General features: G+C 41.8%; 1 protein-coding gene across 1 annotated transcript; it reads left to right on the top strand.

The window, feature by feature from the left end:
* Positions 1–6,941: 6,941 nt before the first annotated feature.
* On the top strand, positions 6,942–7,889 carry LOC118854315 (olfactory receptor 9Q1-like). The gene has a single exon (XM_036764673.1). It carries the CDS (start codon positions 6,954–6,956, stop codon positions 7,887–7,889), a length of 936 nt encoding a protein of 311 aa, XP_036620568.1. The 5' UTR covers positions 6,942–6,953.
* The last annotated feature ends 10,613 nt before the right edge of the window (positions 7,890–18,502 follow it).

Here is an 18,502-nt window from a genome sequence, read left to right as displayed (position 1 = left end):
TGGTTCTAAAGCCCAAACCCGTATTTGGGAATTCAACTTTTTGGTGAAATTGAATGAGATGGTCATAGAGGAACAGAGAATTCTTAAAATTCACCATTCTAACTTTAAGTCTCATATCTTTAAATCCTCTACTGCAGCTGAATTTTGAAGAGACCTTCTTTTGTAGGATGTATGTATATGTATACATAGTTTCTTCATATACTGGCTTTGAAGCTGGTTGAAGAATCTGGTTGGCTAAGAAGCTGGTTAAGGAAGAAGAATCAGAGAAGCCAGTTTCAGAAAACCTTAAAACTCCTGGAGAGTATTTATCATTAGCTTTCCTGACCCCCTCATTAAAGAATTTTAAGAAGAAACATATAGTGAAATACTTTCTAAATCTAATATTGGGGAACAAGGTCTCTTAGTGGGCTCTTTCTATGGTTGTGATTTTAGGGCACATAAGATAACATGGTAAGGTGGATTTGGAGGCAGGGATTGGAAAATTCACAATCTTTTTGAACCTCTATAAACCGAGGAGGTTGGATGACCACTTGTTACAGTGGGAATTTCTTTAGTCTATAGGTTGGACTTGATGGAGACTGAGGTCTCTGCCAAATATCAGGTTCTGCAATTCTGTATTTTTGAGGTCCCCCCTCTTAGTTCTAAATCTAGGATCCTGTCCTAATATAGCCAAATCTCCAAGAAGCAATACTGAGTAGTGAAATGAGCCCAGCCCTGTTCCTTGCTACATATATGACCATGGGCAAGTCTTTTCAACATTCCTTGGTCTTAGGTTTTCTAGTTGTGATGTGAAGATTTTTTTATGGGTAGAAGGAGGAATGGAACATGCAATGGTACCTGTCATTTCATTCCTGTTGAAAACTATTACCATTGGAGAGTTGCAAGTGTTCTGCCACCTGTGGTCTTAGGTACCTGAGGCACTGAGATGTTGTGACTTCCCTAAGGTCACACAGCAAGTATGTGTCAGAGGGGGTCATGAACCTATGTCTTCCTGATGCCAAGGCCAGCCCTCTATTCACTATGTCTTGATGCCTTCTCTTGATAATAATGACCAAAATATAATTGGTATTACTTGTTGGGGGGGAGATATTTTTTTGATTTTAGAGATTCAGCACTGAAAGATGCTTTAGAGGTCATTTTGGACCAGCCTCCTCATTTTACAGATGAGGAGGGTAGAGGTAGCTAGTAGCATAGTGGATAGAGTGCTGGACTTGTGCTTGGGAAGACTTGAGTTTGAATTCTGCCTCAGATACTTAACTAGCTTACTAGTCCCTTGACCTCTCAGCCTTAGTTTTCTCATATGCAAAATGGGGATAATTACACTACCTACTTGACAAGGATTGTTGTGAAGATTGAATGACATAACAAGTATAAAGGGCTTTGTAAAGCTTAAAGTATTATTAAAATATGAGGCACAGAGAGATGAAGTAAATGATAGCCAATAGTAAAGTTGGGATTTGAACCCAGGTCTTCTGACTCCAAATCCAGCACCATTTCCACTAGACTAAGCTCTTTCAAGTTGTCTACATTATCTGCCTATTTGTACAGGTCTAGAAATGGCCCTGGCTGAGACATATCCTTGTAGAAGAGAAAGCTAGGAGATAAAGTGAGAATCACCCAATCACAGCCCATCGGGGCATTCCTTTTAGGCAAAAATCACTTTAAGCTTTAAGAAGCCATGACTGTCAGGGACCTTGATTTTTGGAGGAATGTTAAAATCTGCCTTTCTTAGAGCTCAGGTCTGTGGCTGTTGTTGTCGTTGGTGTGTGTGTGTGTGTGTGTGTGTGTGTGTGTTTTGTTGTTATAGCTTCAGCACCTAGCATAGAAGCTAGCATATAGTAAACAGTTAATAAAGGCTTGTTAATTGAATGAAAAGAACACCTGCCAGCAGGATTGTGGACCCAAACATGCCAATTCAGTTCAACAGGTACCTATGAAGCTTACACGCTAGTCACTATATTACTCTAGACAAAAACGAAGGAATAATTTCTTGTGTCCTCAATGTGCTCATTTATTAAATACTGTATATACTACGGGCAGGGCACTTGGGGATGTGCTCAAACAAACAGTCCCTGCTTTTAAGGAGTTCACATTCCAATGGGAAACATACCAGGCACATGCAATGCAATTTGAGGTGGAGGAGAATGCAAACAGCTGGGGATGGAGAGGGCCAGAGCTAAGACTTTATGGAGCAGGGGAGTGCTGAACTGTGCTTGAAAGAGGGTGGGGATTTTGTTAGTGGAGGTGAGGAAAAAATTCTTTCCTGGCAAGGTACCTAGATGGGAGATGTAATGGCAAGGGCAGAAAACAGCTAGATTTTAGGTTAGTTTGGCTGGAATGTGGAGTGTATCAAGGGGATCCATGTGAAATAAGTCTGAAAAGCTTAATTGGAACCAGACTGTGGAGACCCCCAAATGCCAGGCTGAGGTTATTTTAAAATGAGATATAGAGGATTTAGGGGGCTTGGTTAAGGGCCTCTGAGTGTTGAGTAATGTAGTCAGTAATGGATCCATGCCAGAACAAGGGATGTTGAATTGTATCTGGGGTGGAGGGAGAAGGGAATAAGCTTTGTTAAGCACCTACTATGTGCCAGGCATAGGGTAAGCAATCTACAAATATTATGTCACTTACTTTAGCCATACTAACAAAAAGCTCCTACTTCCGTAGGTGGAAACATATTATGACAATATGCTTCAAAAAATCAATTTTATTTCCAGCTCCAAATTCTCCCCTCTTCCACTAATTGAGAAGGCAAGAACAATAAAACCCACTACAAATACGTATAGATGTGCAAAACAAAACTCTGCATTAGCAATATTTTTAAAAAGCAAGAAAAACAAATGACTGTATGTTTAGAATAAAACTAAAGAATACCAGGAAGGGATGGACCTAGGAGAGAATCTAGCCCAACCTTCTCATACCACAGATGAGCAAACAGCCCTTTAGAAGAGAAGGGACCCAAGTGTGGCAGATGAGAAATTAGAATCCAAGCCTCCTGTCTGCTGGTCTGGGCCACTCGCCATTACAATAGCCTTCATCCAATAATCACACACAGTTCTCACAAAAGGCTTCCTGCGTCATTTACAGGGGAGGCAAAATGAAGGAAAATAGGATCCTTCTCATGTTCAACACTATTAGGGAGCAGTCTCGTTCATTTCAACACTCTGGTCAGCTCTGCCCTGTGAACCTATTTGGAAGAACTAAACAGCTCACCCAAATGTTGATTGAACTTGGCTGGTGAGAATTGTAATCATAATTCACAGTAGCAAGACATAGGTCAGGATGACTGGCAATGGCCCAGATGTAGTGGGGGACCTTGGCCTTTTTAAGCTAAGATCTTTCCCAGGTCTCAGTTTGTCTGAGGCAAGGCCCATTCAGTAATTAAAGGCTAGGTAAGAATTGGGGCAAAAGATGGTCTAGTTTGCCTTCCTAAAAAAATCTATCTGGGAGGGGAAGACCCTCAGAGTTTCTGGCCAAAACAGAAACAATTGCTATTTACACGCACCCTGAGCCGTCAAGGCCCAAAAATGAGCAAGTGAGGCTTGGCCTGGGACTTATTATTGGCCAATCAATGAAAGCCAGAGTGATTAGGGTTAAAGGCATAGTCAAGTAGCTCCGTTGGAATCCCACTGGGCTTTAACAAAGCCTGGCTTTTCAGAGATATATTTCAAGAAAACATAAATGAATAACTACATGAAACAAAAGAGTTTATTGTCCCAGCTTTTTTTAAATGACAAAATAAATAAATAGGCAAGAAAAAAATCCATCTCCCAAACCCTAAGGTACCTTGTGAAATATAAGTGATGAAAATTTTTATTTCTTTGGACAGAGCACCCACATGTAAGAATATGACTATAAAGAGAGAGGGAGAGGAGGAGGAGAAGGGAAAGGAGGAGGAGGACAACAAGGATGATAAACTCCGATGACAATATAGTTCACACTTATGTGGTGCTTTACAGTTTATAAAGTGCCTTACAAACATTAGTTCATCTGATCATCACGATAGCATTATGATGTAGATGCTCTTGTTATCTACAAGGGGGCACCACTCATTATTTAGGGGCATGTGAATTTGTAGATTGGTGCAGTAGAAAAAGAGCTGAACTTAGAGTCTCAAGATCTGAGTTCAAATCCTAGTTCTGTCACTTACAACCTATGTGATGGTGGGCCAGTCACATCTCTCTAGACTCAATTTCCTCACCTACAAAATAAGAGACTTGTATTATATGACAGTTCAGGTTTTTTCCAGCTTTAGTAGATTTCCTGGCATATTTGTTCAGCTGTTTTTCAGTTATGTCTGACTCTGTGTGATCCCATCTGTGGTTTTCCTGGCAAAGATATTGTGGTGTCTCCAGCTCATTCTACGGATAAGGAAACTGAGCCCAACAAGGTTAAGTGACATGTCCAAGCACACAGCTAGTAAGTGTCTGAGGCCATATTTGAGCTCAGGAACTTGAATCCTTCTGACTCTAGGCCCAGCACGCTATCCACTGTGCCACCCAGAAGGTGCTTAATAAATGTTTTTTGACTTGGCTATGAAAACAGGTCCAAGTCCCCATCCTCTGGAGACATTACCTCCTTTGAAACATCCTGATTTTAATGAGCACTAATCACATGACCTTGGCACAATGAAATTAATTCTCCACAGAAGTGGATACACATGAGCTCATTGTGGACCTAGGAGTTCCAGACACAGTTCGAGTACTCCTTGGAGAGCTTAAAGGACAAAGGAACAGAACACAGCAATTCCTACATGATGTCTGACCCACGCTTCTTATAGGACTGATCATCAGCTGCAGGTCCAACTCAAATTAGGAGCTCAGATTGCTCACAGGATGGGAGAATGCAACATAAAATCTTACATAACCTAGAACTCTTGTGGGTTGGTGCTCCCCCAAATCTTGCTGTCTGGTCACTGGTGGAGCCTCTGACTTTGTCTGGCCCTGGCCAACCCACCTGTAGCAGAGAGAATGGAATGTATAGCCAGATGGGGCATGGGACAGCATCACTAATAATCCCTTTCATTTCTATCTTGATTTTTACTCCCTGCTACCACTGTATCACATCACTGCTCCATCAACCCTTGATATGATGTCTCTTTTTCACTTCAAAAAGATGTGGGGAGGAGGGAAAGAAGCAAATAAGTTGTACAGTGAAAGGTCATTACTCATAATATCTGGAGTTAAAAGATCTGAGAGTGAATAAAGGTTTTATTATTTACTCCCTCTATGACCTTGGGCAAGTCACTTAATATTTTTGGGCCTTAGAACATAGAACAAGATTCAATTCAATTAAAAAAAATTATCAAGTGACTACTATGTGCAAAGTTCTCAGTGATTTGAAGGTGTTGATGAAATAAATGTTCAATTAACCAATAAGCATTTATTAAGCACCTACTATATACTACATATTGTGCTATATATTAAGGATGCGAAGAGTATACATGGTATAGGCTCTGTCTTCAAGGAACTTCCAACCTTATTGGAGTAAAGAACATGAACATTTTGAAGTTGAAGTACCATATGTACAAAATAAATATAACTTAATTTCAGAGGTGGGGAGGAACAGTTGGGGGAGATTAGGAAAGGCCTCATGTAGGAGGCAGCATTTGAGCTAAGCTTTGAAAGACACTAGGAATTCTAAGCAGTGGAGATGTTCAGGTGGGGGGGATAGCCAGCACAGAAGTAGGGAATGTTGTGTGTGAAGGACAATGAGTTGGCCATTTTGGCCTGACTGAAGAGAATTTGAAGAGGGCTAATGTGTAATAAGTCTGGAAAGAGAGGTTAGAACCAGATTAAGAAAGACTTTAAAGGCCAAACAGAAGAATTTATATTTGATCCTGGAGACAATAGGGAGCCATTGGAGCTTCTTGAGCAGGGGAGTGACATAGTCTCACTTGTACTTTAGGAATATCAATTCAGCAGCTGTGTAGAGAATGGAATGGAGAAGGGAGAGCCTGGAAGTCAAGAGAGTTATTAGGAGACTATTGCAATAGTCCAGGCAAGAGGTGATGAGAGCCTGCACTAGGGTGGTGGTTGGATGAGTGGCCATAAGGGGAGGGTTTTGAAGGCAGAACTGATAAAACATGGCCACTGACTGGGTGTCCCCTTGGGAAGGGTTAGAGAGACGGTGCAGATTGCAAACCTGTGTGTCTAGAAGAATGGTAGTACTTCACAAAAATAGGGAAATTAGCAAAAGGGTTGGGTTTACATTTTTTTCTATTTGTTCAGTCATCTCAGTCATGTCCAACTCTTTGTGACTGCTTTGGGGTTTTCTTGGCACAGATGCTGAAATGATTTGCCATTTCCTTCTCTAGCTCATTTTGCATATGAGGAAACTAAGTGACTTGCCCAGGGTCACACAGCTAATAAGTGTCTGAGGCCAGAATTGAACCAAACAAGATGAGTCCTCCTGACTCTAGGACCAGTACTGTATTCACCGTGTCACTGAGCTGCCCCAAGAGTTCACAGGGTTGGGATGGGGGAGGAGATAATGAGTTCTGTATTGCATATGTTGAGTTTGAGATGCCTTCATAAGGCATCTAGGCAGAGGGGTCAGGCAGTTTTTGATGTGGGTTTGGAGCTTAGATGATCACTAAGGATTCTTCTACCTTTAAATCTTTTAATCCAATGAAGTGTCTTTCTAAAGAATTTTGGTAATCGAGGAAAGTGGGAAACCAGGAAGAGGCTGGTGGTAGCGAAACCTAGATTATAAATTCCTTGTGAACTGGGACTATCTTTTACCTTTCTTTGTATCCTCAGTGATCACCACAGGGCCTGGCACAAAGTAGATGCTTAATAAATACTTGTTGACTTCCTGGACACTGGGACTCATCACTTGAACCCACCTTGACCCCAGCCTACTCCTCCCCACCAATTCATCATAGCGCATAATGATTTTAGTATGATCCTGACCTGAATCTCTTCTTTTCCTCAGCAGTAGTCCCTAGCTTCATGGCTACTGGAAATGGCACCATCGTAAAGGAGTTTCTCCTGCTTGGCTTCACCAACCACCCTGAGCTGGAGACTCTTCTGCTCATAGTGTTTCTGGCTTTTTACCTCATGATGCTTCTGGGTAACCTGGGCATGATCACCCTGATCTGGACTAATCCTGGACTCCACACACCCATGTACTTCCTGCTCAGACAGCTGGCTTTCCTAGATGTCTGTTTCTCCACAACAGTGTTACCACAGCTCCTGGTGACCTTGGCCTCTGGCAGAATTGTAGTCTCTTATGAGCAATGTGCTACCCAGTTCTTCATGTTCACTTTCTTTGGCTCAGCTGATTGCTACCTTCTGGCCCTCATGGCCTATGACCGCTATGTGGCTGTGTGTCAGCCTCTGCTCTATGTCACCATCATGACACCCAAGACAAGGCTGAAGCTGGTAACTGGGGCATACTTTGGAGGCTTGGCTAATGCTATTCTAAGGACCAGTTGCACATTCTCACTCTCCTTCTGTGATGACAACCAGATCGACTTTATTTTCTGTGACCTTCCACCCCTGTTGGAGCTGTCCTGTGGAGACACTTTCTTACAAGAACTCTTGATTCTGCTGTTTGCCTGTTTTGTGATCCTGGTCAGCCTGGCCATGATCTTGGTGTCCTATCTGTTCATCATCAGAGCCATATTACAGATCCAGTCTGCTGGTGGGAGGGCCAAGACCTTTTCTACTTGTGCCTCCCACATGGCTGCTGTTGGGCTCTTCTTTGGGACCCTTGCATTCATGTATGTACGCAACAGGTCAGGAAAATCCCTGGAAGAGGACAAGGTGGTGTCTGTGTTCTACACTGCAGTGATCCCCATGCTGAACCCTCTCATCTACAGCCTGAGGAACAAGGAGGTGAAGGAGGCCCTGAAGAAAACTCTTAGTAGGCTTAAATTATCTTAAGCTTTCCATCCTCATTCTGGGCTATTAGCATCACCATGGCCGTTGACAAGTGTCCTGAACATCTGTGAGGAGTTAGGGTCTGTGCTATGTAAATAGAGTTATATGAGACCTTCCCACAAGGTACCTCAAATACCTCAGTGCCAGGAAAGGGCAAATATAAAGGAGCAGGCTGAAGAAAGGCGTTACCAGCTGTTGGAGCAAAGGTTAGGAAAGCCTGCTGGAGGATTAATTGCATGACAGGGGGAATGGAAGAGAATTATTTTGTTGATACTTGCAAAGTGATGAAACCAGGGAAAATTGACGTGGGAGAATCAGTGAGCAGAGGACAGGAACCAAGGCCCATATTCTGCCAACACTTTGGCAGGGAGAGGTGGCAAAGATTATTGTGACTCACTCCTTCATTTGTAACACCAGTGAAAGCAGCTCTGGAAGGCAGTGTTGCCTACCCAGTACTTAGTCCTTTCTACCCTCTCTTCCGTTCGGAATCCTTCCCAGGCCCCATCTATCTCCTCCCTGGACAGGAAAGGAGTGGTTTAGGGGAGGACCTTTTCCTTGTCTCTCCCCACCTTTGTCCCTCCCAATCTCTTTTTCTCTGGAGAGTTAACCAGCTTCATCTTGTTTTTTTAAAAAGCTTGCTTGTAGTCTAGAGGAAATCTAATAGTCCTCAGGCCCACATTGTGTTTTTCTCTGCTTTTTTATGGAGTTTATGTCAGATGGAAAATTATTAATACAATCATATTAGCACAGCGTCCCCAGGGAGGAAAATTCCTAACATTTGGATAGAACTTTGGCTCTATGTTCTAATACAAATTTTATATATTTCTGGATAATTTTCTCCATTCCCCCCCTTTTTTGGTAATGAACTAAGCATCCAATATAAGCCTTAATGACTGACCTTGGGTCAGTCGCAAAATCAGGACACAGGAGATGATCAGCTAAATGCAAGGAGAAGAATCTATAACTTCCCCTGTCCTTGGACAGATGTGTGGAAGGGGAGGCTGGGAAAAGAGTAGACCCTTCCATTTGGCATTTCCTTAGACTTTGCAGAGACAATTCTATGCACCAGCTTAGTCTGCCTTTTTTTGTTCCAAGAGGTCTGCAGGAATCTGACGAACCACTTGGATCTCTCCCTTTTGTCCGGTAGCTCAACTATCCTTTCTCCTTAATCAGTGCCCCTATGTGGCTTCTCTCTTCAGTTTAGCTCTTTGAGTCCTGGGTGAGAGAGGACAGGCAGGGGCCTGTAGTCCCCACTCCTTTCCCTCGCAACCATGCACCTTTTCTAAAACTCATGGCTGTGCCTCAAGACTGCCTTCTGGATGGTTTGCTATAGTTTGCAATGCTTTCTCATAGCTGAGAGAGAATGTTTATTCCTCTGAACTACAAATCCCAGAATGCCAGGCGATCTCTATAAGCATTTATTAAATGCTTGCTATGTATACTGTGCAAGGTGCTGTGGATACAGACCGAAGGGAAGATTTCTTGCCTTCAGGAGTTTGTAACCTACTTTGGGGACATACCATCTATACAGAGAGGTAAGAAATAAAATATATAAAGTCTAAACACAAAATAATTTTGCAGATGGAGCAGCAGAGAACTCTACAAACTTGGTGGTCGGGGAATCAGGAAGGGCCTTATGTAGGAAGCTTTCTCTCTCTAGCATGACAAACCTTTAGTTGCATACTGGTAACTTATTAAAACAAAGTTATTAAGCTGTTTTCTAACTATTCCCTTTGGCCTCTTTCTTTCTTATCATGGTTACAGTAAATAAAAAATATGTGTACACACACATGTAATAGAATTTATACATTTATTTACACATTATATATTTTATATACTTATATATGTGCTATATATTATATACAGTTAGGTATATTCTATAACTAATATATATTATAACAATTATATAAATGTAAATAAATAAAAATGTAAAGAGAAAATCACATTGTCCTGTGAAGCCCTTGTTTTCCTGATTCTTGCACTCTTCACCAATTCTCCCCTAACCCTAACCACCATGAAGGTCTCTGCAATTAGGAATAACTAGGTTTACATTTTTTTTCCCAGGACATTTACTGGCTGTGTGAACCTTGGCAAGTCACAACGTCTCTGAACCTTAGAAATTTCCGTTTCCCTATTTGTAAAAGGTAGATAGTAATAGCACCTACCTCCCAAGGTTCTTCTATTTTTTTATCACCTTTTCAAATGTAAGTAATTATTGATGTACATCGATTTTAGAAAAGCATTCCAGTTTTACAAGTAAACCTTAACTGAAGAGTAAAACAGGCTTCTCTGTGTTCTCAGCCATACTATGCTAATGGAAAGTCAGGAGATATTTGGACCTTGAGCTAGTGGCCTAGGAACCACTCCCCTCTTTATTATTTTATTTCTCACCACCTGTGCTCCTTTGATTGGACTCCATGATGGCCCCTGAAAACTGCATCACCAGGAAATTCATCTTCCTGTGAGACTGCATCAGCTTTGGTACTCACATCACATTACACATTACACAGTGCACACTACACTCGATAGTGCACCACTGATTGAAGGACTGAGGGCAGACTGAAGAACTCCCATTCCTCCCTTTAAAGAAGGCCCCTAGATTAGCCATTTCTTCATTTCCCACCAGCTGCATTACTTTGTACTGGATTCTATCATGACCCTACAGCCCCTCTTTATGAGCTTCCCATTGTGTGTTGTCTTCCCCCATTAGATTGAAAGCTCCTTGAGGGCAGGGACTGTCTTTCTTTTTTGTATGTACCCCTCCAGTGCTTAGCACAGTCCCTGGTACATAATAGGTACTTATTAAATATTTACTGACTGACTGCCTCCTTTTTTTATTATGCCTCTATTAATTCACACTGAGATGGCATTCATTTTCCTGGCTACCATTTGAGGGTGTTGCTTGAGCCTGAAGTTCCCTATGGCCTCCAGATCTTTTTCAGACTACTAGTTGTCTAGTCACTCCTCCCCAATCTTGAATTTGTAAAGTTGATTCTTTGACTCCACATGTAAAGCTCAAAAATATCCCTACTAAACTCATCTTATTTTATTTAGGCCAATATCCTAGCCTGTCAAGAACTTTATGAACCTTGACTGTCATTCAGTGTGTTAGTATCTCTCCCAGCTTTGTAGAGTTGCTATGCAGGTCATCCATGCCTTTGTCCAAAGCATTGAAAAACTATGACACAGTGAAGCACCAAGCATTTCCCTGCAGTCCTGCACTGGAGATCTCTTCCAAAGCAACACTGGACCTTAAGGAATAGTCCTTGAGACTGACCATTGAATTGTATCATCTAGCACACATCTCTCAATGTTTTGCAAATAATTAGCATGAGAGATTTTGTCAAATAGTTTGCTAAAATCTACATATGCAGCATTTGTCTGATCTACCAGTTAAGGGGAGGGGGAGGGGAGAGAGAGAAAGATAGATAGATAGATAGATGAACAGAGAGAGAGAGAGAGAGAGAGAGAGAGAGAGAGAGAGAGAGAAGGTTAGTTTGGAAGTTTGGAACAGGGGCTGGGAACCTGCAGCCTTGAGGCCACATGTGGCTCTCTAGGTCCTTGGGTGTCAGCTTTTGACTGAATCCAAGTTTTATAGAACATAACCTTTTATTAAGAAGATTTGTTCTTCGAAGTTTGTATTCAGACAAAGGGCTGTACTTGAGGACCTAGAGGGCCACATGTGGCCTTGAGGCCGCAGGTTCCCCATCTCTGGTTTGGAATAATTTCTTCTTGATGAAGTCATGTGAGCTCTTTTTGAATATCTAAGAATACATTCTGGAGAAAATAATTCTCAACATTTACAGTCACCATTTTTAAGTATTACATTCTAGAATTTGGCCAGGAATTGAAGTCAGGTTCAGTGGCTTTGTCCTTCTTTGATCTTCCATGACCTCTCCATTTCTCCCCAACCTCCCAAATATCCCTGACTGTGGCTCAGTGATGATATTCACCAGTTCCACCAGTATCCTAGGATGTAGTTTATCTGGGCCAGCGCCTTGATCTCACTGAAAGGCAGATTTCTTATAATCTTACTTATCTTGGCTATCAACTCCCTGTTTTTATTCTGCCAAAGATCCTTCTTGGCAGAGAGAATAAGAGCAAAATAAGAGTTGGATAACTCCATCTTCCCTGTTGTAAGTTACTGTGGTCACATCTATCCTGAACAGTCATTCTTTCTCTCCTTTGTCCCTCTTTTTTCTTCAATACAACTAAAACAAAATCCAGCCTTTTTGGGACCCTTAATTTTGGTTGCTAGCCTCTCCTCATTCTGGACATTCCTGACACTATTCTCATGGGGTCACTGCAATACTTTTGTATTCATCTTTTGTTATCTGCCCTCCTTTACATCTTCAGTACATATTCAAATGTATAATTGTGAAAATGATGGTTATTGGTTCCAGCCCAATGGAAATATACGACGTAAATATGAATGATGGAACTCTAGGGGGGATTCACTACTCATACTAATCAGGACTTAGCTATACAAGGATTTTAAAAATCTAAATTGGTTGTTGAATTCCCCATGCATCTACACCAGTTTCTTAAGAGTATTTCGCCTTTATTCCTCATTGGAATGATTTATTTTGTTTTTTTCAGTTTCATTCTTAAGAACTTCTTGTCCTTCCTGGACTGTAGGGGGAAGTGGGTGACCTATAGGCACATGTCAGCTAAAACACAAGTGTGGAGTTAGTCTGGGCTTTGGGTCTTTAGTTGTTTCTTCTGTTTTATCTCTTTGCTGAGTATTATTGTTGTTCAGTCATTTAAGTAGTGTCTGACTCTTCATGACCCCATTAAGATTTTCTTGGCAAAGATCCTGAAGTGGTTTTCCATTTCCTTTTTATTTCTTTGCTGAATATTGTTGTTTGGTTGTTTTAGACATGCACAACTCTTCATGACCCCATTCGCTGTTTCCTTCTCTAGCTCATTTTACAGATGAGGAAACTGAGGTAAAGAGGGTTAAGTGACTTGTCCATGGTCCCATAGCTAGTAAGGGTTTGAGACCATATCTGAGCTCAGGAAAATGAGCCTGACTTCTGATCTGATACCTTTTATTCACTCTACATTTATACTGACTGAACTGCTCATTATTATCCATTTACTTCCTTTTCTACCTCTATGTCTTTGCACAGAACCCATCACCAATGACTAGAATTTATATTTCTATCACACTTTCAGAGGACTATATACTGTGACCCTTGATGTGTAATAACTTATAGTCTAGTAGGGGTAGTTAGTGGTGGAGTGGAAAGATTAAACTCTGGGCCTGGAGTCGGGGAAGCCTGAGTTCAAATCCAGCCTCAAGTATTAGTAAATGTGACCCTGGACAAATCACTTAACCTGTCTGCCTCAGTTTTCTCAACTGTAAAATGAAGATCAATAATAGCACCTGGCTGCCAGGGTTGTCGTGAGGATCAAATGAGGTCATATTTGTAAAAAGGGCTTAGCGTTGTGCCTGGCACACAGTAGGTACTATATAAACTTAGACTCCTTTCCCTTGTCTCTATGCCAGATTTGTCTTGTGGGCTAGGAACAGCAGCCAAGGCCTAGTCATCTTTTCACACACAGGGCTCAAGGTCTGATAGAATAGTCCTTTAAATCAGGAACTAAATATCTCTCAGTAATGTCCTTTGGGAGAGACATCAAAATAAAAGTCCTTCATCCTTCCAAGCCACTAAAAGCTCACTCCACTGAACACCTTGGGAGCAAGGTTGGGTTGGGGTCAATGGTTAGCAACTAGACCTATTGTACTTGGGGTGGTCATTTTTAATTAGGAGATAAAGCATCCACCTCTGCAACTGGAACTGAAGTGGCTCCTGAGGGAGAGGGAAGACACGGCGAATTCATCCCCAAACCTTGGAGCTAAATCCCAGATCCTCTTTTTCTTCTCAATTGTACAACAGGTGGAGATCATGATATTAACATCTCCCCAGGTGAGGCCAAATGGCAAAACCACCTGTCCGAAGCCCTCGGCGAATGTAGGAGGGTCCTCAGAGTAAGAGTGAAGCTTTTCCTTAACCTGGGCAAGGTCAGATATTGAGAAGGGGACATGAACTCTAATTGTCCCGCCTGATGGGGCTGCTGCTTCCCTTAAAGGGAGGGGCCTGGTTGTGGGAGTGATTGAGTCAGGGCTTTGGGAAAGAAGGAGAAAGAGGGCCTCATACAGGAAGGACTAAGGACAGGGAGCTCCTGGAGGCTGTGGAGTCCCATACCTGAATTAAATCTGGGAAGCCAAATTGGTTGCAATTATGCAAGAGACAGCCCAGTGGGGAGTTTCATGGGACAGAGGGAGTTAGTCCCACAGTGATTAATGATAGACACTGGGGATGTAAAGCCTAAAGAATTTCCTCCTATAGTTACCATTCACCTCTTCAGCAGCATCCCACTTTGAAGTGAAAAAAAGTGAGTTCAGAAAGAACTCCCTGTGAAATTCCCAGAGTGTCCTCCATCTAGAGGGAATTTGCCAGCCACAAGGCCCTCAGGCATTAGGGCCCAGATGATCTAGTCAAACCTCCCTAGATACTTGAAGGACCTCCCAGCTAAGAGAAGGAAAAAGATTGGCTTACCTTTGGTTTGGAGGGGCTGGGATCCTTCAGAGACAAATGTCCAGCCTGGGACATAAAAACTGATGAGGGTCAGGTTGCCCTGTGTTGGGATATCTCAAAGAATTTCAAAGACTCAGGCTGACTCCAAGCCAGTTAGAGAGATTTATTGTGGATTCGAGGTTTCACTCTCTGGTGAGTGGCTAAGTTTCTTGAAGAAACTTGAAATTTCAGTAAGGTAAGATAGACAGTTTTACAGAGTATATGATGCTGATTACACAATCAAAATTTACTTAGAATATAGGAATATGATTGATATTAGAAAGGTAGGAGGGGTTTGTTAAGGGATTAGGTAATAGGGGAGAGGGTCTCTTCTATGGTTCAGTGATCAGACATCCTGGTCATGCTGCTTTCTGATTGGCTAGCTACTGTGGTCATGTCTGGTCAAGATGGACAGGTAGATATTGTGGTCCTGTCTTGGGCTAAATGGATGATATGATTGTGATTGGGTGCAAGAACACACCTGTTCAAATATGTGGATTGGATCTGAGGGCAGTGGGCAAGCTGTTCAGTGTGGCCTATAAGGAAGTTAGAATATTGGGGCTGGGGGCAGTTTTAGGATTCCATCAGGTCAACAGGGGGTGTTCTCACTTGCAGGGACAGGTCTCCTAAAAGAAGTTGGAGTTCCTTTGGCCACTGTTGGCTATTTACCCTGGGAATCTCAGTCATAGGATCCATGAGGCTGCTCTCCTTTCTGATACTTCCTTCACCCTCCAGTTGGCCTACATTCTTCTCTGCTCCCTCTCTTCTCCTCCTTCTCTCACCCCATGGTTTAATCTTTGTATGTGGAAAGTCCTGGTTCAGTGGAAAGAACACTGGATTTCAACTCAGAATACCTGGATTTGAATCCTGGCTTTGCTACCTAGTACATGTGTAAACTTGGACAAGTGACTTCACATTTCCAAGCTAGTTTTCTTATCTGTAAAAATGAAGAGCTTGGATTACATTATCCCAAAGGCCCCTTCTAGTTCAGAACTTTTTTATTTTTTAAAAATTATTTTTATTTTGTTAAATATTTCCCAATTACATGTAATTTTTCAGCAATCATTTAAAAAAATTTGAATTACAAATTCTCTCCTTCCCTCCTGCACCCACCTTCCCCCTCCTTGAAAAGACAAGCAATTTGATATTGATTATACATGTGAAGTCATGCAAAACATGTTTCTGTCTTAGCCACATTTTGAAGGAAAACACAAACAAGATGAAAGAATAAAAATAGAGAAAGTAAAAAATATGCTTCAATCTGTACCCAGTGTTTATCAGTTCTCTGCCTAAAGGTGGACAGATGGCCTTTTTAAATCATGGACCCTTTGGAATTGTCTTGGATAATTGTCTTGATCAGAATAGCCAAGTCATTCTTAGTTCTTCATAGTACAATTTTGTTGTTACTGTGTATAATGTTCTCCTGGTTCTGCTCACTTCACTTTGCGCGAGTTCATATAAGTCTTTGCAGGTTTTTCTGAAGTTATCCTGCTCGTCATTTCTTATAGTTCAATAGTATTCCACCCCAATCATATACCACAACATGTTCAGCTATCCCATGATTGTTGGGCATCCCCTCAATTTCCAAGTCTTTGCCAATGGAAAAAGAGCTGCTATAAATATTTTTGTACATATAGGTCCTTTTTCCTTTTCTTTGATCTCTTTGGGATAGAGACTTAATAATAGTATTTCTGGGACAAAGGATATATACAGTTTTATATCCTTTTGGGTGTAGTTCCAAATTGTACTCTAGAATGGTTGGATTAGTTCACAACTCCACCAACAGTTCATTAGTGTCCCAATTTTTCCACATCCCCTCCAGCATTTTCCATTTTCCATTTAATTATTTTATAGAGCTAGAAAAAATACAATTAACCAGGAAGAACTGTGAGTTCAAATATGTTCTCATACATTTAGTAACTGTGTGACCTTGGACAAGTCACCAAGCCCGGTTTGCCTCAGTTTCCTCATCTGTCAAATAAGAAAGAAATAGCAAATGAGATCATGAAGAGCTGGACACTACTGAAATGACTGAACAACAACAACAACAACAATATTTAGCAAAGAAACAAGTAAGGAAGTGGCAAACCACTTCAGTGTCTGCCAGGGAAACCCAATGGGTCACAAAGAGTCAGCCACTGCTGGAATGACTGAACAACAACGACGTTTCTACATTCCGTGTTCTCAAATCTCTTCTATTTTTGATATTCCATCTACTAAGGGCTCAGCAATTCTGGGTTCCAAGGTTTCTTCATGCTCTAGCACTCTATGTGCCAAGGGTTCTTCCAGCTCTGATATTCTAGGTTCTCTGTTCCTACAGTCTATTGTCTTAGGTAGGTCCCCATCCTCTCTGGCACTGTAAAGATGAAATTGCCTTTCAGATTTAATGTTCTGTGATTCTGGGTCTGTCATCAGGCAGATACTTAATAGCATCTCTGCCCCTAAGTAGCTAAGTACCTCAGAGCTGGTCTCTGTGCCTTAGTTTCCTCATCTGTCAAAACAAATGGGACAACTCCTTTCCTATTTATGCTTCAAGAGTTGCTCTTCTGAGGACACCATGAGAGACAAAGTACTCAGAGAGAGTTGAAAATGTCTTCAAATGTCCTTTACCCCTTCTTCCTTTGTACCTGGGGAGAGAGCTGCATAGTCTTACACACTAGAAACTCCCTTGGCGTCTGACCCAAATGAAGAATTACCAGACTTGTTCAGTGAAGGTTTTTTTTATTCCTGATTCCTGATCCATAAAAGCAAAATGATTATCAGCACTCTCCCCTCTTCAGCTGATCACTGTGAGACTTTGGGGGTTTGTGGTGCTCCAAAACGTTAATGAACCAAATGGTAAAAATGAAAGGTATTATTTCTCATCTTGGACTGATCCAGCACAGCTAATGTCGGCACTCAAGCTAGGCCACCAGGCCAACTTTTTTGGGTAACCCAGATCCCTCTGTGTATTGTCCCCTAAGATTTTTCCTTTACCCAAGAATAAAGGGAGAGATTGGATAAAGTACCTGATTCTAAGAGAAGCCACATTTTGAAGCCACAGTGTGTCTTAACCTCTTTCTATGTTCCCCCCCAAAAGGTGTCAGATCCTCTTTGGGAGATTTGTAGTCAAGCCAAGTCTTTTATTTACATGGCATCTCTTTCCTAGAATCTGATCCCAGTTGGTGAGGGTGACAACAGATAGAATTCCTGACATTGTTGCAGTTGGGGAAACTAGAGCATGGCTGACAGTGGATTAGTCATGGGATAAGGGAGGATGTTCAGATCCTTTCTTTCTATGTGTGGGGTGGTGTGGGACATCTAATAGGACTTCAGGATCTGGGATTTGGAGGATTAAGGTACAGAATGGAAGAAAGAAAAAACAACAACCCACTCTAGTTCTCCAATGGAAACCCTACCAGCTACCTTTGAGTGATTTCATATAGGGAATAATGGATCCTCCCCAGAGACTCACACCAGCTGCTTGCTATTCCCCTGACTATCAGACAGTAACTAGAAATAGTGTTGTTTTGGTTGTCTCCAAGGTCTGGTGTTTGAGGCAGGAGCATGATGAGACTGGTTCTTGATTCAGGTTTTGTGTCTGTAGCAGTTCTGGTGGGTGGGCTTGGGTTGAACCAAAATAGGAGAGGCTGTATGGTGCAGTGGAAAGAGTGTGGAATTTGTAGTCAGAGGATCTGGGTTCAAATCCTAGCCCTGCTCCTCTTTATTACTTGTTTGACCTTGAGTAAGTCACTCCACTTCCATGGGTCTCAGTTCCCTCATCTGCCAAATGAGGATGGCCCTAGATCACCACTAAAGCCCCTTCCTGATCTCAACCTATGATTCTGTACCCCCTTGCTATTTCTAGTGTATGCTGTTATTCCTGCTTACACAGGAGAGTATTACACAGATGGAGGAAATTAAAACAGTTTGCTGTCATAGAATCATGGGTCAGAGTAATCTTGAAAAACCAACTTACCAAAGCTTACCTAGGGCATGGTGTCTGGCGTTTTGATGCACAGGAAGTGAATTTAGAGGGCACTGAATATATTC

The sequence above is a fragment of the Trichosurus vulpecula genome, chromosome 6, assembly GCF_011100635.1.
Source record: "Trichosurus vulpecula isolate mTriVul1 chromosome 6, mTriVul1.pri, whole genome shotgun sequence".
Lineage (NCBI taxonomy): Eukaryota > Metazoa > Chordata > Mammalia > Diprotodontia > Phalangeridae > Trichosurus > Trichosurus vulpecula.
The sequence above is the reverse complement of the archived record's forward strand: the minus strand, read 5'-3'. Positions and strand labels throughout refer to the sequence as shown.

What these genes read in the sequence shown, in the direction of transcription:
- LOC118854315 (XM_036764673.1), top strand. Translation starts at nt 6,954, where the DNA reads ATGGCTACTGGAAATGGCACCATCGTAAAGGAGTTTCTCCTGCTTGGC.